General features: G+C 41.4%; 1 protein-coding gene across 1 annotated transcript; it reads right to left on the minus strand.

Annotated features, from left to right (window-relative positions):
• Nucleotides 1–1,751: 1,751 nt before the first annotated feature.
• On the minus strand, nucleotides 1,752–25,990 carry UPP1 (uridine phosphorylase 1). Its single transcript, XM_055127992.1, has 9 exons — nucleotides 25,855–25,990; nucleotides 24,617–24,661; nucleotides 20,527–20,591; nucleotides 13,607–13,724; nucleotides 11,523–11,681; nucleotides 6,162–6,276; nucleotides 4,575–4,784; nucleotides 3,919–4,065; nucleotides 1,752–3,289 (listed from the first exon to the last, which is right to left on the minus strand). The coding sequence occupies exons 3-9, from the start codon at nucleotides 20,547–20,549 to the stop codon at nucleotides 3,150–3,152; spliced, it is 912 nt and encodes a 303-aa protein (XP_054983967.1). The 5' UTR covers nucleotides 20,550–20,591; nucleotides 24,617–24,661; nucleotides 25,855–25,990; the 3' UTR covers nucleotides 1,752–3,149.
• Nucleotides 25,991–26,316: the final 326 nt, after the last annotated feature.

Genomic DNA, 26,316 nt, shown 5'->3' on the forward strand with positions numbered 1-26,316 from the left:
CCAGGAGTAACCCCTGAGCATCGCTGGGTGTGACCCAAAAAGAAAAAAAAAAGATGTGGGATAGCAGAAATTTTGTACAAAAAAATTGCCTATTTCTGTGGAGAGAAAACACACATACATGTGAGCTACAAAGTTCTGTGTGATGTGTAGATATCTGTGGCCTTTACAGGAAACTGTATGCTTTATGGGTATCAATGTCCTACAGAACTGTGTTGTCTGAGGCTAGCATGTTTTCAGTAAAAAACTAGACTATCTACAAGAATCTGTGTGGTATCTGAGGAATTGTGTGACACAGGAAACCTCTGTAGCATCCGTGGTTTTTATACTCCAACCAGTGGTTTAATGCCACTGATATGGGTCTGGAACAAGAATACACCAGGTAGGGTGCTCACCTTGCATACAGTCAACCAAGATTCAATCTCTGGCACCCCACTTGGTCCTCTGAGGCATCTAGGAGTTATGCCTGAGCCACAAAGCCAGGAATAAGCCTTAAGCATCACTGCGTATGACCCCAAAATCCCTGAACCCCCAAAAAGTAAAGCCAAATATTTGCAGAGATAATTATCTATGGGCCCTTAAAGGTTTATAAGGAACTGTCTGGTTTATTGAAACACATTTTCTCTATATGGACAAAAAGACGGTGTGGTCTCCAAATACTTGTGAATTTGTAAGGACTTTTATGGTATCTAGCAATGTTTTTCAACCTTTTCTTTCCTTGTCCCCTTTCTAACCTTGTTCCCTATCATGGACCCTAGTTCTACCAGTTAAAATCCTAGCCTCATGCCAAGAGCTCCTACTTCCTAGTTACATGATTTTTACTCGTGAACCTTTGAAATATCCTGAAAATTTTCAAGAGATCATATGAACCCTGCTGGAGATGTTCTGATCTATTTGAACCTGTGTGATACATAGGTATATCTGGTGTCTATGGAAACTTGGAGTTTATAGTTATGAACTTGGATATACAAGGTAAAAAGTTTGAATTTGCAATTATATGATTATAAGTCAGGATTCTTCTGTCCCTTGAGCTTGGAACACATATCCCAAAACAGTTCAGAAGTCTCTCATGGAAATAATGCTTTTCCTTCCCTTAAGAAAGAGAAAATGATCTCAAGATGTTCCCCCTTCTGTTCACGTGTGAGATTCTTCAAGACTCTCTGCTTCCCTGGCCTCTTTTTGCATCATAGTCAAGTTCCTGTTGAAAGTTTTTCTCTCCCTATAGTCTGAGACAAAGTATATATCTTCTTTATCAGCAGAATGTTTTTATTTATATAACTCATATGTCTATTTTATCACTATCAATGTCATTATTTTATCTTTCTAAAAATTATTTAACTGGGATGAAGAGATAGTATGGAGAGGAGGATGCTTTTCTTGGATTTGGCTGACCTGGGTTCCATCCGAAGTATCCCCTGTGTACTCCTGAGTCCACCAGGTGTAATGCCTGAGCACTGCAGTGTGTGACACAAAAATTAAAAGCAAAACAATTAAGTACTTTTAAAACTTTTCTTTTTTAAAAAGATTTATATTTAGGGGGACGGAGGGGCAGTACAGAGGGTAGGACACCTGCCTTGCACACAGCCAACATGGGTTAAATCCTTGTGTGACACCCAAGCACTGGTAGGTGTGGTAGCAAAACAATAACAAAATGTTCATGTTTGATTGATAGACTTTATTTTATTGTATTTTAGGGGACAAGGTTACAATAATGTTTAACTTTCTGGTATTGATGTGCAAAGATCCTGCCAAACCCCACCACTGAAGCGCCCATGACCCTCTCCCCATCCACGCTGGGTACCCTTTCTACCTTCCCATTATTTAATGAAAGCTATGGTTTGCGCACATAGTGTTACATCTTTTAGCACATCCTATATGCTTGTAGTCTTCCACTTGTTCTCATGTTATTTCCTGGCATCCTACTCATTCCCCTCACCACTTACTCCTAGAAATATCAGGTCTGTATCCCAGTCTCCAATGTTTGTTTTCAATTGATATTTTTCATGCCCTTTTTTAACAAGTCTCTATCATTAAAAGATCCTAGAGTAAGGGCCTGTTACCCTTTCTTGAAGCAGTGACTTCAAGAAACATCCACACACACTGGACTTCTTGCCAAAATTTCCCTTCTGCACTATCTGGTAAGCTGAATACTATTCCTAGCCTACTAAACCAACCTCTATCTTCATGCCTGTGTGTATAGATAGGCAGGTGTGCACAATGTGTGTAGACATACACATCTATGCAGAGCATAGGCCACTATGTCCTAGCTTATGCCATCGGCCATTTCCTGAATCAATCCTTCAGGCATCCTATACCTCAGTATCTTCCCCTGGTATTGTGGTGAGATTTAGGCAGAAGAATCCATTACATTTTAAATTAGGTGCTAATACATAGTGAATGCTTAAAAAAAAACAAATCATTATTAATAGCTCATTTTTTGGAAGTTATTCCTGATACATGAAATTTTGTAGCAGCTTTTATTTATCTTTTTCATTAAAGGCTCAGTTTTACCATGAATGAAATTTTTCTCAAAGTTTGGCATGTCCAATTTCTGCAGAATAGAAGCAATTATGCTTCTAACTTTCTCTCTCTGACTTGCTGAGATCTCTGGAATTCTATGTCATTTTGATCTTGTTTAGAGAGATCATTGTCACTGCCGAGGTAAATTAAAATGGGAGAAAAAATAAATGAAATACATAGGAAAGGAATTTTTGGCAGTATAATCAGATCTATTCTTTGATGACATAAAATCTGAAATTATTAAAATATAAAATTATGGGGGCTGTGAATGTAGTTTGGTAATGGAACACATGTTTGACATATATGATGCCATAGATTCAATATTTGGTAGCCTCCCGCAATGTTAAATTAGCACTGTAGCACTGTTGTCCTATTGTTCATCGACTTGCTCAAGCGGACACCAGTAACAAAATATTCCAAATTCATAGAGATATTTTAAATAGAACCCAAGTAGGGTTAACTATAGTTTTAAAAAAGGCTCCAGTGAGGTTGAACAAATAGAAATGTCCTGGGAAATTAAGGAAGCATTATTTGCCTCTAAAAAAATCCCTAAATTCTTATAAAACAAACATAAAATGGGGCTTTGATGAGGATTTTATTCCAATCAAGTACTCTCTTCCAGATGGGAGGCTTTAGGACATACCAAGACTTTTCTTGATGAAATAGCCCACCAGACGCTGAGGCCGCTGCTGATACTCAATCAGTACTTCATGAGGGCTGCTGATCTGGTCCCCTTTGAGGCGGTCCAAGAGGGTGACACATACCACAGCCGCTGCAAAGAGTAAAGGCCTCATCAAGGTGCTCAATTTCTACTGTCAGAGAATAGACCAAGAGTCATTCAGAAGAGCTGATATGTAAGATCATTTGTAGATAAAACGAGAAAATTCCGTAAGACTCCTCCATCTTCATCCTGCCTCGTTCTCTCCTAATTTCCCCTTTCCTTCATCCTAAAAGAAATTTTTCAAGAAAATTCCAGGACTAGTGTTATGTCTTAAAACCCAGGGTGATGGTTATGTGGGAATTCTGACTTTCCCATGATAGATACTGAAGGATTACATAGATCCATCCATCAAGCTCCCCATTCAAAAATTCAAAGAGCTTGGAAAGCCAGGTTTGTGACAGACTGACAAGTAAATCCTGACCAAAACTGAAGTGGGCTTTTCCATCCTCTTTCTCACCCCTTTGAGTGACACCTAAACACCTTTCCATCCAAAGAGGTCTGGGCATAGAGCTCCAATGACGTCACTCACTCAGAAATCACACGGATACCGGCTGATCAGAAGGTAAAGGCAGTAGGATGGGGGCTGTGAGGGAACATGTGCATAGAGTTGCACCAAAGAAGGCTGATCCAGCATAAGAAAAAGAAGATGAGAGACCTGCTGGGATCATATGCCAGCCTACCTCGGAGGCCACATGCTCCGCACATTGCAGCAAAGACTGAGGATTCCATCTCGATGTTTCTGACCCCAGCACTATAGGCTGCCTGCAAATACTCCTGTTTGTCCTTCTCTGTGTAGCAGCAGAGCGCACCATCCAGGCGACCTTGGCCTAAAAGCACATGGGCATTAGAATATGCTCACCATACACATGCCGAGCTCTTGGTATGCACGCCACTGAGAAAGGGACACATAAGTTTCCCCAGGACCTGCCTGCTCTTGCCCAAGGAATCCGCTCATTGGGGAGAAGAGAGAGTAAAATGCCTCTTCCGCAGTTGACTCTGGTTTGATGGTTTGATCCCGAGCATCCCACGGACTCCCAAGCATCACGAGGAACAGGCCTCAGCGCTGCTCTGGTGGGACTCTAGAAGCCCGGGTAATTCGTGGCACTGTAGAAACCCAAGCAGCACTGGGGTTCCTCAGTGTCACATTGAACAACTGGTGCAGTTTTCCTAGAATTTCTAGAATGGGCCACCAGGACCCCTTGAGTACCTTTTGAGAGACCCCCACCCCTCAAAAAACCACGCACTCATAAGCAACGTGGCAAAGTTATGAACATTGTTCAAAGTTGAGCCAAGAGAACCCTAAACCTGTCACTGGAAGATGAGGTCCTCCTTTCACCTTCATAGAAGTCCAGAGTGCACATGGTGTTCCCCACAATGACGGGAAATTCATTCAGATGGGTGGAGCACTCAACTAGCTCCCTCACGAGCTGCTCATCTAAGCCGGTGCTCCGAACTATCCTTTTCCCCAGGACCAGCTGTTCAAACTCTGGCTTGAAGCAGGCATCCACAGCCTGCTGCGTGATGACCACAGAGCCAGGGGCCAGCCCTAAAGGAAACAGCACATTGCAATTACATATGGTTGGTGGAGAACAAAGCACATGCATAAAAGAAAATAACCTGTTTTCTGCAAATACTGAAGCACCCAAAATGCTCTTTAAAATAAAGACTAGATAAAGGGTTGGAAAGCTAGCTTAACTTGCTGAATACATGTAATTCATGAAGTTTTGCATATGGAGCCGGGGGTGCCTGGGCACTTGGACCCCTAAGCACTCCCAGGAAGGTCTGAAAGGCAGAGCTAGTGCCAGTGGCCCTGAGTGCTACTGGGTTTTACCTCCAAACAAAACAAAAAATAGATAAGGAGCTGCTTTGTGCATCAATTTTTCCTGAAAATGGAGTGTTTTGATTATAGCACTGCAGCACTGTGTCCCATTGCTCATCAATTTGCTCGAGCGGGCACCAGTAATGTCTCTATTGTGAGATTCATTGTTACTGTTTTTGGCATATCGAATATGCCACGGGGAGCTTGCCAGGGTCTGCCATGCGGGCAGGATACTCTCAGTAACTTGCTGGGCTTTCAGAGAGGGATGGAGGAATTGAACCCAGGTCAGCCATATGCAAGGCAAACGCCCTACCCGCTATGCTATCATTTGAGTCCAGTGTTTTGAATAGTTTTGAAAATATTAGAAAATTACAAACAATAGAACAGAAGTTTCCAGGACCATGCTCTTCTATGTGGAACACTATTTTTCCTAGTAACTATATTTTTATCTGTCTGGACAAGTAGGTTGCCATAGTAGCAACCACCATAAAACCCTAGCACTCCTAGCACCGTGTTGCCCAGCCTGAATATTGAATCATCTGACCTGCACAGTCAAGCTGTTTTTTTTGCCAATAGCAATCAGTGATCCTCAGGTCTCCAAAACATTGATCCCCCCCAAAAAGTTATGTTGAAGACAGGAACTTTTCAGAAAGCTGAAGGATATGTATCTTAATTTTGTGTTCTATATTTTTACCCTTTTGTTTTCTTTCAGTTTTTCTCATAAGGTGCTTCAAATAGTTGCAGGAATAGGGAAGCGAAGAGACAAAGGACATGATAAAGAAATAAAGTAGCTTGAGTAGAAAGAATTATTCATTTTTGGTTCAAACTTGTCATGCAAGTTTTTTTTTTTCTTGCTTGCTCTAATCAGAACTTCTGCAAAAAAGTTGCTATCATTGTTACCTATTGTTAATCTATTGGTTAAAAGAATGGACTGAACAACAGCAAAAAAAACCAAAAGCAAAACAAGCTTTCTCCTTATTGTCTCCTGATAATCAGCTCTACTTGGACAAAAACCAAGATGGAAGACTTGAGTGTCCCAGCCCACTGTACACAGCCCTCACTACTCAATGCCAACCATGGCAAATAACTCCTCTGTGCACACACCTATCCCTCCAGAGGTGCCAATGCGGATGATGGTGACGCCAGAGCACTTGGCATGGTACAGCAGCTTGATGAGCTCATGCAACATGATGGCGATGGAAGGAATTCCCATTCCGTGCTGTAATCAGGAAGAAATGCCACAGTTAAATTCTTCAGGGTCTTTGTGGATTCTATCGTGTGTTTTATTTTATTTTTCTTTTCAAATTATCATTATCTTTCATCTTTATTGACATACTCTGCTTTACACAGAAAAACTTGCTATAGACAAAAGCTTCTGTCAAGAACTGGAAAAATCAACACAGATCCAAATTACACACTTGAAGACATTATAGATTGATCAAGTACAAAGAGTAAATTTTAAGAAACTAAAACAGTCTCTTATGGAGCCAGAGAGACTAAAAACTGAGTCAGAGGCATTAAGGTGAGTGGGTCCTTGTAGATACCCAGCTGGAACCAGGATGTTTTTTTTTTTTTTAATTTTTTTATTGAGTCACCATGTGGAAAGTTACAAAGTTTTCAGGTTTAAATCTCAGTTAAACAATGCTCCAATAACCATCCCTTCACCAGTGCACATATTCTACCACCAAGAATCCCAGTATAGCTCCACCCCGCACCCCCACAACACTAACCCCCCAAGCCCCTAACCCCCCCACCCTCAGCCCCCCCGCCTGTGTAGCTAATAAATTTCACTTTACTTTCACTTTGATTGCATACAATATTTCAACAAAACTCACTACTATTGTTTGGAGAGTCTCTTCCCTAAAGTCAGACCTGCTGAAAAGGAAGCATTAGATAATTTGTTTTCCATTGCTGAGGATGAAGAGGTATGAGGTCGAGTGATCACACTTAGCAGCCTCTCGGCTTTGGGTTTCTGTACTTTAGTATTTTAGTAACTAAGTCCAGAGAGATATCTGCCAGAAGTTGCATCGTTGCCAACTTGTACTTCTCAGTTACATTATATTCCACATATGAGTGCAATCTTTCTATGTCTGTCTCTTTCTTTCTGACTCATTTCACTCAACATGATACTTTCCATGTTGGTCCATTTATATGCAAATTTCATGACTTCATGTTTTCTGATAGCTACATAGTATTCCATTGTGTAGATGTACCAGAGTTTCTTTAACCAGTCATCTATTTTGGGGCACTCAGGTTTTTTCCAGATTCTGGCTATTGTAAACAGTGCTGCAATGAACATAGAAATACATATGCCATCTCTACTATACCTTTTTGTCTCTCCGGGATATATTCCCAGGAGTGGTATTGCTGGGTCAAATGGAAGCTCAATTTCTAATTTTTTGAGAATCGTCCCTATTGTTTTCCAAAAGGGCTGAACCAGTCGGCATTCCCACCAGCAGTGAAGAAGAGTCCCTTTCTCCCCGCATCCACGCCAACACCGGTTGCTTTTGTTTTTTGGGATGTGGGCCAGTCTCTGTGGTGTGAGATGATATCTTATGGTTGTTTTGATCTGCATTTCCCTGATGATAAGTGTTGTGGAACATTTTCTCATGTGCCTCTGAGCCATTCGGATTTCTTCTTTAGGAAAGTTTCTGTTCATTTCATCACCCCATTTTTTGATCGGGTTGGCAGTTTTCTTCTTGTGGAGTTCAACCAGTGCATTGTGTATCCTTGTTATCAACCCTTTATCGGATGGGTATTGCATAAATATACTTTCCCATTCTGTAGATTGTCTTTGTACTTTGGTCACTGTTTCTCTTGAGGTGCAGAAGCTTCTTAGTTTTAGATAGTCCCATTTATTTATCTTTGTTTTCACTTGCTTGGCCAGTGGCGTGTCAGCTTTGAAGATACCTTTGGCTTCAATGTCGTGGAGGGTTTTGCCGCTCTTGTCTTCAATGTACCTTAGGGATTCTGGTCTGATGTTGAGGTCCTTAATCCATTTTGATCTGACTTTTGTACATGATGATAGGTGGAGGTCTAAGCCCATTTTTTTTGCATGTAGCTGTCCAGTTTTGCCAGCACAATTTGTTAAACATGCTTTCCTTGCTCCACTTCGCCTTTTTTGCTCCCTTATCAAAGATTAGATGGTCATATATTTGGGGGGATGTGTCAGAGTATTCAACCCTGTTCCATTGGTCTGCCGCTCTGCCTTTGTTCCAGTACCAAGCTGTTTTAATGACTACTGCTTTGTAGTAGAGTTGGAAGTTGGGGAGGTTGATTCCTCCCATTTTCTTTTTCCCAAGAATTGCTTTAGCTATTTGTGGGGGCTTATTGTTCCATATGAATTTCAGGAGCGCTTGCTCCATGTCTTTGAAGAATGACAAGGGTATCCCTATCGGGATCGCATTGGATTTGTACAATGCTTTGGGGAGAATTGCCATTTTGACAATATTAATTCTTCCAATCCATGAGAAGGGGATATTTTTCCATTTCCTCATGTCTTCTTTTATTTCCTGAAGTAGCGTTTTGTAGTTTTCATTATACAAGTCCTTTACCTCCTTAGTTAAGCTGATTCCGAGGTATTTGATTTTTTGAGGCACAATTGTGAACGGGATAGCTTTTATCATGTCGCTTTCTTCTCTCTCGCTATTTGTATATAAGAAAGCCATGGACTTTTGGGTATTGATTTTATAGCCTGCAACTTTACTATATGAGTCTATTGTTTCTAGGAGTTTCTTGGTAGAGGTTTTAGGGTTTTCTAAGTATAATATCATATCATCAGCGAATAGTGAGAGCTTGATTTCTTCCTTTCCTACCTGAATGCCCTTAATATCTTTTTCTTGCGTAATCGCTATTGCAAGTACTTCCCGTACTATATTGAACAGAAGAGGAGAGAGTGGGCATCCTTGTCTTGTCCCTGTTCTCAGAGGGAAGGGTCTTAGTTTTTCCCCATTGAGGATAATGCTTGCCGTAGGCTTGTGGTAGATGGCTTTGACTATATTGAGGAAGGTCCCTTCTATACCCATTTTGGCAAGAGTTTTCATCATAAAGGGGTGCTGGATCTTGTCAAATGCTTTCTCTGCATCTATTGATATGATTATATGATTTTTATCTTTTCTTTTGTTGATATGATGGATTATGTTGATTGATTTCCGGATGTTAAACCATCCTTGCATCCCCGGGATGAATCCCACTTGGTCATGGTGTATGATCTTTTTGATGAGTTGTTGAATTCTGTTTGCTAATATTTTGTTGAGAATCTTCGCATCTGTGTTCATCAGGGATATTGGCCTGTAGTTTTCTTTTTTTGTGGTGCCCTTGTTTGCTTTTGGTACTAGGGAGATGTGAGCCTCATAGAAACTGTTTGGGAGGGTTTCTGTTTCTTCAATTTCCTGGAAAAGCTTGAGAAGAACTGGCAATATGTCCTCTTTAAATGTTTGGAAGAATTCGCTAGTGAATCCGTCTGGGCCTGGGTTTTTGTTTTTGGGAAGACTTTTGATTACCATTTCAATTTCCTTGATGTTAATAGGACTATTCAGGAACTCCAGGTCTTCTTGGTTCAGCCTTGGGAGATTATAGGAATCCAGGAATTTATCCATTTCTTCTAGGTTCTCTTGTTTCGTGGCATACAGATTTTCAAAGTAGTCTCTGGTTATCTTTTGAATTTCATTGGTTTCTGTTGCGATGTCCCCCTTTTCATTTCTGATTCGACTTATAAGTGTTCTATCCCTCTCTTTCTTTGTGAGTCTTGCTAGTGGTTTATCAATTTTATTTATTTTCTCAAAGAACTAGCTCTTGGTTTCATTGATCTTTCGAATTGTCTTTTGGGTTTCTATGTCGTGAATTTCTGCTCTAAGTTTTATTATCTCTTTCCTTCTGCCTTGTTTGGCCTCCTTTTGTTGGTCCTTTTCTAAGGTCTTGAGCTGTGAAGTCAAGTTATTTATGCGGGCCCTTTCTACCTTCCTGAGACATGCTTGCAGAGCTATAAATTTTCCCCTTAAAACGGCTTTAGCTGCGTCCCACAGGTTCTGGTAGCTTGTGTCTTCATTCTCATTTGTTTCAAGGTACCTTTTGATTTCCTCCTTGATTTCCTTCCTGACCCACTCATTGTTCAACATCGAGCTATTTAATTTCCAGGTGTTTGATTTATTTTTCTGCATCTGTCCATGATTAACTTCTATTTTCAGTGCATCATGGTCTGAAAAAATAGCTGGTACAATGTCTATTTTGTTAATTCTGTTGAGGTATGTTGCGTGGCCCAGCGCATGGTCTATTCTGGAAAATGTTCCATGTGCACTGGAAAAGAATGTGTATTCCCCTTTTTTTGGATATAGAGCCCTATATAGATCTATTAGCCCTCTCTCTTCTATTTCTTCCTTCAAAGCCACTATTTCCTTTGTGAGTTTTAATCTTCTTGATCTGTCCATAGGTGATAGGTGATCGTGTGTTTTAAACTCAGAAGATTAAGTTCAAACCATACATTTTAAAACTATTGAAACTTGGGAGATGTCAAATTTTCCACAAGGCTGTCATCAGATGGTTCGATCTTGCCTACACAGTCCACAGCACAGTTAAGCATCTGTGGAATCAGAGGCTCCCTGGAGAGCAGCAGTCCACTATGACCAGCTACCAAATAGCCCGGTGGCATTTGGAGGCCTGCACTGATACTATCCCACACCATGCTGCTAGAAGTAGCTCTTTCTTACTTTCCTCCCTGCACTCACTTCTTTAGTCACACCAAAAGGCTGATCCCTCTCAGGTTCTCTCAGCATTTCCATCACAGTTTTCTGAATCTCACCAGTTTCAGTGCCCTTCCTAGGTCAAAGTTCCACAATGCTCCTCCCAGACTCCTTCAGCACTTCCAGCACTGCTCCTATGGCAGAATGCACCTATGCCAGTCTTAGATACAGAAATTACTTCCATGAATTTTCTGGCACTGAATATCACCACACAGATGTCCTCTGATGCTCAGTCAACAGAGAGATGGGGATACTCATCCAAATGGCAGGAATACCATTAACTCTATGTAATAGTTCATTTATATTTTTACCAAAAAAGAAATGGGGCTTCATTTCTGAAAAGTAGCAGTAATTTATGTTCATTCTTGTTGCAGATCAAAATGTATATGAAAGAAAATTTTGTGGGAGCCTTCTAGCTCCTCCGTGTTCCTTTAATCATCTTGGTCTGTCTAGGAAACCATCTTATGTCTATAATTTGCACAAACAAATACAAGTACACAACTGTGTGTATCTGCATTATACCAATACTGTATGGTCTGTACCAGACAGAGATGTATGGGAAGACAAGGACCTATGTGTCTAGTGTCTCTGCAACTTTTTCCATCCCGTTCCCTAGCCTGATCTAGTAAACAAATATGAAGGGGTCCAGAGTCTGCATGTGTGGAAGTTAGCAATACTTTGCAAAACGTAAGGACTGAACCCACTGGAAAGAGGAATAATTACTCACACTGACAGACAGCACTGGTCCCACTTTAAACATGGCGTAGCGGTCAGTCCCCTCACAGATGTTGGGGTAGTCTGCACCTGGTCGGTCAAAGCCCAGCTCCGAGGCCAAGTATCTGATGAAGGTTTGCATCCGGGAGGGGCTTCCCCCAACACACACAAACTGCAGAAAAAGAATACAGTACCCCCCCACCAAATACAAGCATGACACGCTGTACAGTCAGAGTTCTCAAAGTGAGCCAACTGGAATATGAGCATTACCTAACAAATGCTCGTCTTGATCCCACTAGGATCCCACTCTGGAACTACCATGCCTGAGGACCAAGTAATTTAATAAGCATTTTTTTTTTTGCTTTCTGGGTCACACCCAGCGATGCTCAGGGGTTACTCCTGGCTTTGCACTCAGGAATTTCTCCTGGCAGTGCTTGGGGGACCATATGGGATGCTGGGGATAGAACCCAGGTCGGCCACGTGCAAGGCAAACGCCCTACCTGCTGTGCTATCGCTCCGGCCCCTAATAAGCATTTCTGGTGGCTCTATGTCTCAACATTTCAGAGCCAACGGAATCAACCCTCTGGGAAGGAAACCCGAGCAGTACAAAGCAATAGATTCCTCAAAATGCAGTAAAACCCAATCTTTGCTCTCTGAGAAGTTGATTACAAGTTTTATCCCTGCCTGGTGTTTGTGCATCTCATGAACAGCAGCTTCATAAGAGAGGGCTCTGAGTTTTGAATACGGTGCTACAGGCTCCTCCATTGTACAGACAGACCCCACAGCTTATCTGAAAAATGAGTTTCTAACCCTATTTGATCTGGATCTCCAGGGCCAAGAAGTGACCACTCATACAAAGATGTGGAGAGGGAATATCAGGAAGAAGAGCTGCATTTTCAGGAAAAAAACCATTATCCTGGGTGTGCAAATCTAAAAAGTAAATATTTTAATCTGTAAAGGACTATATACAAAACCTTTCATCTTACTGTAAATAAGTAAAAGAAGCAAACACTTCAGTGTCATTAAGTTTGATCATAAAAAAATGATTTGTCTATAAAATGAGTAGAATTTTTTTAGCCTAGAAAAAAATATGCTAAATTTTTTAAATGGAAACAAAGTATGTTAATAAAAAAAAAGAAAACTTTTCTATGGTTTAAAATCAAATACAAGAAAGGGTTCATGGGTCGGGGAGACAATGCGGGGAGTCGAGTGCTCACCTACATATGGTTGACTCAGATTTGATCCCTGACATAGCATGAGGTTCCCTGACCACCACCAGGGGTGATCACTTGTGCTAAGCACCTCTAGGTATGTTACAAAAACACAAACAAAATAAAAATGTTTAGTGGATATGATTTTGCTGTTATATTGTGATATTATGTTAAAGCAATAATTTTTTCCACTCTGATTTAATTTTTAATTTTAAATATTAATCTAGCTTTATCCACCAGCATTAAGCATTTTATAAATTCTATAATAGGGCTGATTAGAACTGAAAAATTTAAGACTTGGGGTAAATAGTCTAGAAGATACACTCAGCAAAATAAACTAGTGAAAACATTTAAGTGGCATCAATACACATGTAAAGTGATAAATAGCTCTCATATAATTAATTATACCTGCTCCCTAAAAAGATATTTTATGTTGCTATTTCTGTTCTCTCAATGAATCAAGAAACACTTATTCTATGTTGTCTCAATCATATAGTTTTTTTTTGGGGGGGAAGGGTCACACCCGGCGATGCACAGGGGTTACTCCTGGTTCTGCACTCCGGAATTACCCCTGGCAGTGCTCAGCGGACCATATGGGATGCTGGGAATCGAACCCAGGTTGGCCGAGTGCAAGGCAAATGCCCTATCCACTATGCTATCGCTCCAGACCCCATATATAGTTTTTTAAAGACTTATTAGGACCATTACAGTTGAATCATGATCGTTTCCTTTCATTCACATTCAAGAAGTAATAATTTGCCAAAAGGTACTGATAAGTATATAATTTCAAGAACTTCTCCTCTGCTACCGCAAGATTTCTAATATGGAAATATACCCTTGTTGCCTATGAGGAAGTTTATATTAAGATAAATCCTCAGAATTTTACCTTTACATCTCCAAACATTGCTGAGAGGTCATGGGTACCAGTACTGAGACCAAAATGGTAGAGAACATCTTCTTTCAATGTTGCCACATTTGGATTACAAAGTTGTACAAAGCCATCCCTGTCGCACACACAAAAAAAAAAAGAAAGAAAGAAAGAAAGATTTTAGAATACCAGTGCAGTGACTGCCATGTTCACAGAAGGATCCTTTGATTAAATGAGGTAGAACAACATGCCTTAACACTGCAATGGGTCCTTCTCTGGCCCCAGTTATTTTCTATTTAAGGTAATCAGAAAGAACAAAGAGAAGCACAACTCCCTATTATATTATATATGTTCTATTATATTACATATGTTATGTGTATTACTTATCATATAATATACATAATTAGTCTCTATTGGGCTAGAGTGATAGCACAGAGCGTAGGGTGTTTGCCTTGCACATGGCCGAACTGGGTTCAATTCCTCCATCCCTCTCGGAAAGCCCGGCAAACTACCAAGAGTATCCCGCCTGCACGGCAGAGCCTGGCAAGCTCCCCATGGCATATTCGATATGCCAAAAACAGTAACAACAAGTATCACAATGGAGACATTACTGGTGCCCGCTCGAGCAAATCAATGAACAATGGGAGGACAGTGCTACAGTGCTACTCTGTATTAAGATAATACTCAGTACACAGAGAGAGCACAGTGGGTAAACTCTTGCATACAGCCAACCGGAATTCCACTGGACTGAGTATAGTCCCCTGCAGTACCACCAGGGAGTGAAACCTGAGCACCACCTGGTATTGTGAGGCAAAAATAAACAGACAAAAAGAAATAAAGCCAGTTGTGAGTCAACTCCTCTGTTTAACTCATAGACTTGAAATTATTATTAAAATGATCCATTCACAACCGGAAACATAGATGGAAAAAAGAGGAATAAGCAACCTCTGCCGTCTGTATGACTCTCATTTCCCTTTGTATTGTTTATACAGTACCAACAAGAACAATGAGATAAAGCTTTACACTTGCATTTATTTTCAATGTAGCTGATAAAAAGTTGTGTGGGTCACTATTTATTTCTGTCGGAGAGCAGACTGTTAGTCTACAACAGAGATCAGCAAGTTTTCTTTCATAAAACCCTTTTTTTTTTCCTTTGTGATGTAAACTGTCACAACTGCTTGACTCTGCTGTAATCCCATAAACAGACTCACAGGCAACATGAAAATCGTTGGTTTCCAATAACACTTACTTATAAAAATTAATGTTTGGGGGTTGGGCAACCCATCCCCTCTCCCAACTCCAGAAGCGCCAACAATCACGCCCACCTCCCCAGTCTACGCCGTTTCTGACTCACCCACGGACCCTGCTGTATCCATTCACAACCACATTTCTAGACAGATGTAAGCTAAATAGTTAAAATTCATGGACACCCTTCCTCACTCTGTTGGAAACTCTGGGGAACCCTTGGAAGGGGGGCAGACTGAATACTCCCCATGCCAAAGTCCCAGCAGCCATCCCCCTACCCACCACTGTGGCCATGCCAAAGGCTCAACTCCAACTCTTCACTATTATTCTCTGCAGATACAAAACTGCAAAAAAATTTCAGGTACCCTGATTCCCCGGTGAGCACTCTGTGGTCTCCTGGGAGTGGGTGCAGGATGCCTATCTTCATGCCCCCCCTCCCACCACCAACTTCAGAAGCCCTGACAGACAGGACCACCTCCAACAGCCACCAGCATGTGAACAGTGAATTCATTGAGGCAGACCATAGATTTTTTTTTATTTTTATTTTTTATTTATTTATTTATTTATTTTTCTTTTTGGGTGTAGGGAGCCATTTTACAACCTTGGCTCTTATGTTCAAGTAAGACAGAGCCTGGCTCTTCTCAAACAGGGGCTTACTTAAAATTCCTTTAACAAGGTTGCCATTACTGACCTTACTGACCTTACTGCTCCGCCATTGTTTACACTAGCCGATACCTGTGCCTGGCATGATAAATGGACATGTCACGATCTGTGATTGACTACTGCTTGTAAGGGGGTCCGGGCACGCATACCATACCACTGCCTCCCAGCAGGCAAGTATAAATGCTGTAGCTGCCAGTGGAATAAAGCTCTCTCCTCTTTCTTGCTGCTTTCTGGCTCTGTGTTCATTCAGCTGCGTCCCCTCCTCAACCCCACAAAGGGTCCTCCCTGCTGGACAAAATGGGACCCCCACATTTGGGTCACACCTGGTGATGCACAGGGGTTACTACTGGTTCTTCACTCAGGAATTACCTCTGGCGGTGCTTGGGGGACCATATGGGATGCTGGGAATCAAACTTGGGTCAGCCATGTGCATGGCAAACAAACACCCTACCCGCTTTGCTATCGTTCCAGCCCCCAGACCATAGATCTTGAAGTCTCTGGACAGCGTAGTCACGGACATGGCCATGCAACACTTTCCAATTCCTCAATACTGACATCCAGTAGAATGGCAAAATAAAATAGAAGCTAACTAAACTCAACAAGCAAAAACAACACGGGAAGCTCAACAAGAAACAACACGGGAAGCTCAACAAGAAACAGTTTAAATCCTTAGACCAGGACTTAACCTGGTGGTGAGAAGTAACAATTTTCACATTTAAAAAAATTGGATTTTAAATTTATTGATTTTGAAATTGGAGCTTTGTTATCTAACCAGTCTCAACTCAAGAATTGTATCAACCGTTGTGACTTTTATCTACATTTAAATAATATCTATAAGTAGATAAATAAAAATAAATTAATACAAATAAATATTCGACATCTGGAGTCTGACTTAAGTCCACCTTAGCAACTCCTTCAATATCTACACCTTTGTATCTACACAGGAAGGAGATTCAGCAGCAACGAGTCCTACCAAGTGTCAAGGATAATGACGCGGGCCCAGATCAGAGAAATTGATCTTTTGCTTCTTCCTCATAGAAGAAGAACCAAATCATAACTTTCTGCTTCTTTCTTCTGAGCCCGATTTTTGGCACAGTACTCACCAGATTATCTTTCTTCCCCCATCTAGTTCTTAGAAAAAGGAAAAGAAGATTCTAAAGAATGGAGTGGGTCTGGAAAGAGATAAAAGGCCTTCTGACCACAAAAAGCTTATGTTCTATGCCCAGTACCATATGATTATGGGATTACAGCAGAGTCAAGCAGTTGTGACAGTTTACATCACAAAGGAAAAAAAAAGGGTTTTATGAAAGAAAACTTGCTGATCTCTGTTGTAGACTAACAGTCTGCTCTCCGACAGAAATAAATAGTGACCCACACAACTTTTTATCAGCTACATTGAAAATAAATGCAAGTGTAAAGCTTTATCTCATTGTTCTTGTTGGTACTGTATAAACAATACAAAGGGAAATGAGAGTCATACAGACGGCAGAGGTTGCTTATTCCTCTTTTTTCCATCTATGTTTCCGGTTGTGAATGGATCATTTTAATAATAATTTCAAGTCTATGAGTTAAACAGAGGAGTTGACTCACAACTGGCTTTATTTCTTTTTGTCTGTTTATTTTTGCCTCACAATACCAGGTGGTGCTCAGGTTTCACTCCCTGGTGGTACTGCAGGGGACTATACTCAGTCCAGTGGAATTCCGGTTGGCTGTATGCAAGAGTTTACCCACTGTGCTCTCTCTGTGTACTGAGTATTATCTTAATACAGAGTAGCACTGTAGCACTGTCCTCCCATTGTTCATTGATTTGCTCGAGCGGGCACCAGTAATGTCTCCATTGTGATACTTGTTGTTACTGTTTTTGGCATATCGAATATGCCATGGGGAGCTTGCCAGGCTCTGCCGTGCAGGCGGGATACTCTTGGTAGTTTGCCGGGCTTTCCGAGAGGGATGGAGGAATTGAACCCAGTTCGGCCATGTGCAAGGCAAACACCCTACGCTCTGTGCTATCACTCTAGCCCAATAGAGAAAAATTCAAGAGACTGTCAGAAACTACTTCAAAAGGCTGTATGCCACGAAACATGAGAATTTAGAAGAAATGGACAATTTCCTGGATTCCTATAATCTCCCAAGACTGAACCAAGAAGATGTGGAATGCCTGAATAGACCCATCACTATCAAGAAAATTGAAACTGTAATCAAAAGTCTTCCCAAAAATAAAAGCCCAGGTCCAGATGGACTCATTAGTGAATTCTTCCAAACATTTAAAGAGGACCTATTGCAAATTCCTTTCAAGCTTTTCCAAGAAATTGGAAAAACTCTCCCAAACAGCTTCTATGAGGCACATATCTCCCTAATACCAAAAACAGACAGAGACACCACAAAAAAAGAAAATCACAGGCCAATATCCCTGATTAACACAGATGCGAAGATCCTCAACAAAATATTAGTAAATAGAATCAAACAAATCATCAAAAAGATCACACAACACGACCAAGTGGGATTCATCCCGGGGATGCAAGGATGGTTTAACACTTGGAAATCAATCAACATAATTCACCATATTAACAAAAGAAAAGATAAAAACCATATGATCATATCAATAGATACAGAAAAAGCATTTGACAAGATCCAGCACCCATTTATGATGAAAACTCTCACCAAAATGGGTTTTAAAGGAACTTTCCTCAATATACTCAAAGCCATCTACCACAAGCTGATGGCAAGCATTATCCTCAACGGGGAAAAACAAAGAACCTTCCCCCTAAGATCAGGGATAAACCAAGATGCCCACTCTCACCACTTCTGTTCAATATAGTACTGGAAGTACTTACAATAGCGGTTAAGCAAGAAAAAGATATTAAGGGCATCCAGATAGGAAAGGAAGAAATCAAGCTCTCACTATTCACAGATGATATGATACTATATTTAGAGAAACTTAAAACCTCTACTAAGAAAACTCCTAGAAACTATTGCCTTGTATAGTAAAGTTGCAGGCTATAAAATCAATATCAAAATTCCATGGCTTTCCTATATGCAAACGAGAGAGAGAGGAAAGTGACATGAAAAAAGCAATCCCGTTCACAGTCATGCCTCAGAAAATCAAGTACCTCGGAATCAACTTAACTAAGGAGGCAAAGGATCTATACAAAGAAAACTACAAAATGCTACTTCACGAAATAAAAGAAGACATGAGGAAATGGGGTTGGAGCGATAGCACAGTGGTTGGGCATTCGCCTTTCACGTGGCCGACCTGAATTCGATTCCTCTGCCCCTCTCAGAGAACCCGGCAAGTTACTGAGAGTGTGGAGCCCGCACGGCAGAGCCTGGCAAGCTACCCGTGCATATTGGATATGCCAAAAACAGTAACAAGAAGTCTCTCAATGAGAGACGTTACTGGTGCCCGCTCAAACAAATCGATGAGCAACGGGACGGCAGTGACAGTGACAGTGATGAGGAAATGAAAGCATATCACCTGCCCATGGATTGGGAGAATTGACATTGTCAAAATGGCACTATTCCCCTGTACACATTCAATGCAATCCCCATAAGAATATACCTATGAAATTCTTCAAAGAAATGGATCAAACACTCCTGAAATTCATATAGAACAACAACCTCCCACCAATAGCTAAAGGAATTCTTTTTTTAAAATCTTTTTATTGGGGCTGGAGTGATAGCACAGTGGGTAGGGCATTTGCCTTGCACACAGCTAACCTGGATTCGATTCCCAACATATGGTCCCCTGAGCACCGCCAGGGTTGGTTCCTGAGTGCAGAGCCAGAAGTGACCCCTGTGCATCACTGGGTGTGATCCAAAAAGCAATAAATAAATAAATAAATAAATAAATAAATATAAAGATTTTTATTAGTGAATCACTGTGAGGTACAGTTACAAACTTGTGAACTTTCATGTTTGCATTTCAGTCATACAGTGATTTTTTACCCATTTCTCCACCAGTGCCCATTCTCTTCCACCAATGTTCCCAGTATCCCTCCCACCACCCCCCAAAAGGAATTCTTGGGAAAAAGAAAATGGGAGGCATTACCTTCCCCAACCTCAAATTCTACTACAATGCGGTTATAATTAAAACAGAATGATACTGGGGCTGGAGCAATAGCACAGCGGGTAGGGCATTTGCCTTGCACGCGGCCGACCCGGGTTCTAATCCCAGCATCCCATATGGTCCCCTGAGCACCGCCAGGGGTAATTCCTGAGTGAAGAGCCAGGAGTAACCCCTGTGCATCGCCGGGTGTGACCCAAAAACCAAAAAAAAAAGAAAACCAGAATGATACTGGAACAAAGGCAGAGCTACAGACAATGGAACAGGGTCAAATATCCTTACACAAACCCTCAAATATACGATCATCTAATCTTTGATAAGGAAGCAAGAAATGTGAAGTGGAGCAAGGAAAAAACTGAGGAAGGAATCCTGTGTCTGAGCTCTAAGGGAGGCCGCCAGGGAGTCATGCGTGTCTATGTATCTTGTCAGAGCAAGACTAGGAACTGCACTATGATTGAGCCTAAAGGTAGCCCCAGCAGAGACAGCAGACAATTTGGTGGCAAGAATAATAAAAAAATAAGTGGGTTTAAAGTTCATTTAGGACTTAGAATTAAGACAGATTATTTTTACAACAATGCTCAAACACAGCAGTTAAAGAAGAAAATTATGAATAATTGCAACAAAATAGGTAAAGATACAGAATTCAAAGAACTGGGATGAAATCAAGAGAAATGTGGTAGAAGAGTAACCAAATATAAGCTAGACCCCAGCAGACACAGATCTAAGACAATAAGGCCTGGTCTCTGAGACGGTAGATTCCAAGAGCAAAAGCTTAGCATTAGCTGTGAAGTTATTTATCCATTTCACTCATGAGCTTACCAAATTTATCCCTCTATACTTCAGTCTCTGTTATGAGAATCAAATGTGTTTATCAATGCTAGTTTGTATAAAATAGTGTGACACAAAAGAAGCACAGTCAACCCAAACCAACCAAGTTGGCATGCAGTTCAGAGCTATGGATACTTACTTATGATGACTTCCAAAGTCCATTTCAGTTCCTGTGGAAACCGTTCTCTCAACAAAGGCAGGGCACTAGGAGAAAGTAACACAGAAGACTGAGTTCCTCCAATATTACCAAGGTCACTGTGACGGTGAGTCCATACCTACCTGCAAAAGGATAATCCGTCAAAAGTGGAATTTCATTTTTCAGTAGAAACCTACCTGCAATTCCTCTTTCCTTTCCCAAGATGGCCTTAACCTTATAGATAAAGCCTGTTTCCCCACCCTTTTATAATGTTAAATATCCTCTTTCAGGTCAAGCATATCAGGGGTGAGGGAGGATCAGGACTAAAGCACAAATTCGTAAGGACTTGATTTGACATCACTCCAAAGTCAGTGGAAGAAGAAATCACATGACATACCACAATGATTTTTTTTTAATTCAGCATGATCATCAGAAAAGTGACCTACGACCATGCAACTATGTGTGTGAGAGTATTCAACCCCAGTCCGTCTGGGAGGTAAACTCCACTAATAAAATCATAATCCAGAGTACCTGATACCTAAAAGTGTCCCGGTTACCCTAACAACTTGCAGAGAGGAAATGGAGACTTTGGAGACTGAACAGTGAAGCCAGACCTACTCATTGCCTCAGAGATATGAAATAAGTGAATCTGGAACATACACATTTCTCCTAGTACAAATACTCAACTTTGAATTTCATCATCCACTTACCAGTAAAGCTAAAATGCCAAAAGTGCATATTTTAGAAATTTCTGTCATTAATATAATTAATATACTGATCATTTTTAGTGAATTCTGAAAACCAGAGAAAAAAGTTGGGAGCAGAGGGGGGAAAAATTTGTGCAGCAGTGGTTAACATATTTACTTTCGGATTGTTTTCCTCGGCGTTTACAGCCGCTCCCCTCAGAGTTTATAGAATGTCAGCCTCTCCTATTGTGGCTAAAGGAAGATGAGGAAGGAAATGACTATTTCAAAAGATGCTGACCTGTACTGTGAACCACCAAGAGCCGCAGGTCAAACTTGTGAAGAGGAAGAAGGTGATAGGTCAGAAGAGCAGTAGCTCCCTTCTATATGTAATACTGTGAATAAACGTGTATTTGGTCTTTGATCTCATTTCAGCTAGAATCATCACATTTTCCCCTATGACACCTTTGGGTTTCTCTTTCTCTTACTGATGAGGTGACTTTTGGATCTTACCTAAGGATGGTCCTGGTTGCCAGGAATTCCAGTCATGTTATCAGAGATTTGAACGTTTCAGTTCTATCCCCTAACTTCTGGGGAATGCTAAGGGGGTGGAGGTTAAAAAAATGGCTAATTTCAAAGACTCAGCTTTTATCAGCAATATCCAGCAAAGGGCAGAGTTGGGTAAATGTTGTTGTTGTTGTTGTTGTTGTTTTCCCAGGGGTGGGGTGGGGGTGATTGCATGAGAATATCCATATGGGGCTTCATCTCTTTTAGCAATGCTATATCTTGGGGTGTAGGTTGGGTATATGTGTCTATTGGAAGTCCTGATATTAATTATCAGGATAGTATTTCATACTTAGGTTGGGTGTGTATATGTACATACCCTGTTTTCAGCTAGGCTACTGCCCCTGTCAAATTTGGGGTTGGGCCACCGCCAGGCTCACGGCCACTTTCCACGCACTTGGATGAGCCTCACCCATGAGTGAATCTATTCCTGAATATCTCATACTTTACGCCACTAATATACCAAGACTAGCGCACCACATTTGATGGGGTTTAAAGTAGAAGGCAACCAATCTTGGGAGGAAATATATTTATACAGAAATAGATATAAGCATACAAGACTCAACCTTTAACAACATGTTACTAATCTCTTATAGGAGAGCTTAATGGCTCCTGGGTGAAATACAACAAACTTCACACACTTTCTTCTAGGAAACCTTTTGTGAACCATTTTTAGCAGATTATTCATAATAGGCAATACAAAATAAATTATTTCAGTTCTGTTTTGGGGGAAGGGCTTGGGTTCAGGACGGAAACATCCAAAATATGGTGGTGGGAAGATGTAATGGTGGTAGCATTGGTGTTTGAATATTAAATGTAATCAAATATTGTGAACAACTTTATAAAAGTCAAATGAAGTTTAAAACAACTAGGGTCAGGCATAGCCATGGTTCCAGGCACTATAGTTTTCTGCTGGGCAGTCAGAGTTGACCAGTTAAAGCCGTGCATGCTCAGAACAATCTTCCTCTAAGCTGCTATTTTTCCTTTCATGGTAGGCAGTTGGTGGGTGGAAGTTTAAAAGAGAAAAAGGAAACTTCCATAGGAGAAGCAACAGAATCAGAGAATGCTTCCTATAAGGATAGCAGAGGAAATATAGACTCCAGAAAATATACACCAGAAAAGAAGCAGGTAGCTAAAAAAACATCCTTTCTGGTACTTCTTTCCAAACCCAAAACTCTCCTTATCTCAAAACCAGGAAAAAAAAGAACATCGCCCTGTTCAATCCTCACCCTCTGCTTCCACAAACCTTAGAATATACCCCAACTCTGCTCTAGATCTGCTTTAACTCTTCTATGCTCACTATATAACTCTGTAGGCCGTGAGCATCCCCACCATTTTCCACTTTCTATTTGCCCTTGTCCTGCACTCAGCGAATCTTAATTTACTCAACTTCTTACAGAGAAAACTGCACATTTTTCCAATTTGTAAATCAGAAAGTCCTCTGTTAATAAAATACGTGTCCAGGTCATCTGATCATGTTTTGAGATTTGCTTGGGAAGTTCCTTTATTAATTATCAGAGCAGCATTTCATACTCAGAAGAATCTGGGTGTGGAGATTAAATTATATGGTCACCCCACCCACCTATAGAAAGGTCAAAGACCAAAGCAATGTGTTACCTTTCCATGCATTTCCCCTTAGACCAGCATGAGAAAGGGTGAGAACTTAATGCAAATATGCACTTGTGGCTAGGTCAGCTACTCACCTAACCTAAACCAGATCGTCTACCAGGGGTAATGCTGGAAGCAGGTATTCACTACCTAAATGAGTCTCAGGCGATGACTCAGAATGAAGTAATAACAATTCAGAAACAAGATTATGCTGCAATTTCAAAACACGTTATCAAGTTTTAATAAAAAGAGACTAAGTGAAATACTTTTTCATCTTTCCAAAGGAAACAGGAAAAGGGTCCAGGGAGTACAATAGTCCTTTCAATATTGAGGTCAAAGTCTGCAAACTTGGGTTCAGTGTGAAAAAGAAACTGAGGAGTCCCCCATATTCATGACCCACTGTCACATAGAGCTCACAGTGGCTGTTCATTTAAGGGAAAGAGCCCCTTTATGATGCTGGGTGAGCTGCAGATTCCAAAAAAAGGCCTGACTTCTGTTTTCTGAGTAAATGGACACAGGAATTTTTAAGCAAGCCTAATAAAAATGTAACTGGGACAGTTCAACCATAGGAGAAGTCATCTGTAGAATTTAGAGATTACTTCCAATAGTTGTTTTAAAAATTACTGGCTGGTTTAAATTATTATATATTCTCAACCTTTTCCTTCATGAATGTATTTTCTAGGAACATAGGCTTTATGCAACAAAATGGACTTACACCTCTGACATGACCTCAGCTGAAACTCTCATGCAGCATCCACTTTCTGTTTAGCTAAGAAAAGCCAACTTACCAACCCAGCCCACTGAGATATTGTCCATCCAGGAAAAAGGGAGAAAAACTGAAAGTTTCACTTTCACTAAATACTTAAGAAAACAGAAAGTTTCACTTTCTTAGATTGATTGAGGGATTATAAGAAAGCTGAAACTTTCACTTTCTGTTACCTATTTATTTAGATTTAAATCTTTTTTATTTTATTAGAGCACCAAGATTCACAAATTCTACCTGTTGAGTTTTAGATGATGATGCCTCAATTTTAGTCTCACCGCCAGCTGCTCCCCCAGTGTCCTCAGGCTCCGGCCCACCCACCTCAGATCTGCCACTCTGACAGGTACATTTTTAAGTTTGTTATAATATGAATCTTACGTTGATAAATTTATGTTGATTTTACAATCAGTAATATCAACCAAAAGTCAATTCAAGCAAAAGCCAAGCAGGAAAAGAAAAAAACAATATAACTTACCCTTTAAATTATAGCGTCTTTTCAATGCTTATGGTGCTAGCAGTCCTAGAAATGAGAATACAATTTGTGCACAATCAACCATTACTGAGTTAGTGAGCAATCAGAAGATTTGCTCAGAGGGAAAACTAAAGGTTCAATTTTTTCTCTGAAGAAAGAGGACTGGGAAATAATGGAAAGTTGATTGATATCTAAAGATTGGGTCCTATGCTGATGATTAATAAGATCAAGAAGTCCACCAGACTAAAGTGGTCAACCCGGAAGGGTCAAGAAAACAGGAAACCAACATTGCATTAAGGTAATATATTCAGGTAGCTCATAAATTGATGAGTTTTAAGTCCAGGTCATAAGAATAAATGGAACCAAGTTTCTTTTTAACACAGAAGACATCATCAGCAAGAGGAGTGTGCAGTATGGGAACTGAACCCAAAGAGATCACAGTCGAGAAAATGTGACTCAACATCTTAATTCCGGAGGTAACCACAGGTGGGCCTGATGAGTTCCCCTGGCTAGGATTTTTCAGGTCCAAAGACAACTCGCTCCATACAAGAATTGTAAAAGGACCATAAAATTCATAGTGGCAACACAAAATTTGTAACTGCGAAAGTTCTTCTTTTGAGCTGCCCTCAGAAAACTTGGTGTCAATATTTTGTGTTTTAAACATTTGTTGACTATTGGCTCCGTGTGCTTGACTACATTTAAACTCTACAGAATAATTATCTCCAAAATGTAGCTTCACTCCCTTCCGGGGGGAAGGTTGGCAGGGGACCAGGAGAAAGCACTCTCTCTCTCTCTCTCTCTCTCTCTCTCTCTCTCTCTCTCTCTCTCACACACACACACACACACACACACACACACTCACACACACACACACACACAAAACCAGGAGAAAGCACACTCTCTCTCTCTCTCTCTCTCTCTCTCTCTCTCTCTCTCTCTCTCTCTCACACACACACACACACACACACACACACACACACACACCCTTTTCTGGATGTGCGCTCCCTGCCCTGGCTCCCATGAGCCTTCCGAGCCTTCCCCCCCCACACACACACACATCGTTTTCTGGGTGTGCGCTCCCCGCCCTGGCTCCCATGCGCCCTCCCCCCCCCACACACACACACATCGTTTTCTGGGTGTGCGCTCCCCGCCCTGGCTCCCGTGCGCCCTTCCCCTTCGGGTTCGCTCGCCTGTAGTCCCGAGAGTAGCGCGCCGGCTGCCCCGCTCCCCCGAGCTCGGACCTACTGCACGCTGGGCGCTGTCCTGGCACAGGGTTGCTTGGGCACGTCTCTGGTGCACGCCAGACCTCAGGCTGCGAACTCGACCTGCTCCAGGCGGTAATGACCAGCCATCTGATTTCTCTCGTTCAAAGTCTCGAGCCAAACGCCACTTGGGGAGTGAGGGGGGCGGGGGGAGGTGAAGGTGTCACCAATCACCTCCTGGCCCTGGCCCAGCCAGTCGGGTCCAGGGCTGCGCCCCTTGCTCCGCCCCCACTTCCCGTGCTCCAGGCCACCCAGCCAGTCCTGGAGGCCCTCCAGGCACCTACGCCCTACTGTTATTTCCTCCTCTAGAACGGATGAGCAGTGACAAATGACTCAGAGAGCCCCTTGTTCCGTGGTTGGAATGCATGTCCGTACCCATTATCTTCCGCTTGGCAGGCAAGGAGACTTGACTGAAAGATGCTCTGATGACCCGAGCTAGTG

The sequence above is a fragment of the Sorex araneus genome, chromosome 2 (assembly GCF_027595985.1).
Source record: "Sorex araneus isolate mSorAra2 chromosome 2, mSorAra2.pri, whole genome shotgun sequence".
Taxonomy (NCBI): Eukaryota; Metazoa; Chordata; class Mammalia; order Eulipotyphla; family Soricidae; genus Sorex; species Sorex araneus.

Coding starts and splice junctions, on each gene's coding strand:
- UPP1 (XM_055127992.1), bottom strand. CDS start 20,549: ATGGACTTTGGAAGTCATCATAA. Junction 6,277..11,522: donor GACCAGTGCTGTCTGTCAGT/GTGAGTAATTAT, acceptor TCCTGATTACAG/CACGGAATGGGAATTCCTTC. Junction 4,066..4,574: donor CACTCTGGACTTCTATGAAG/GTGAAAGGAGGA, acceptor ATGTGCTTTTAG/GCCAAGGTCGCCTGGATGGT.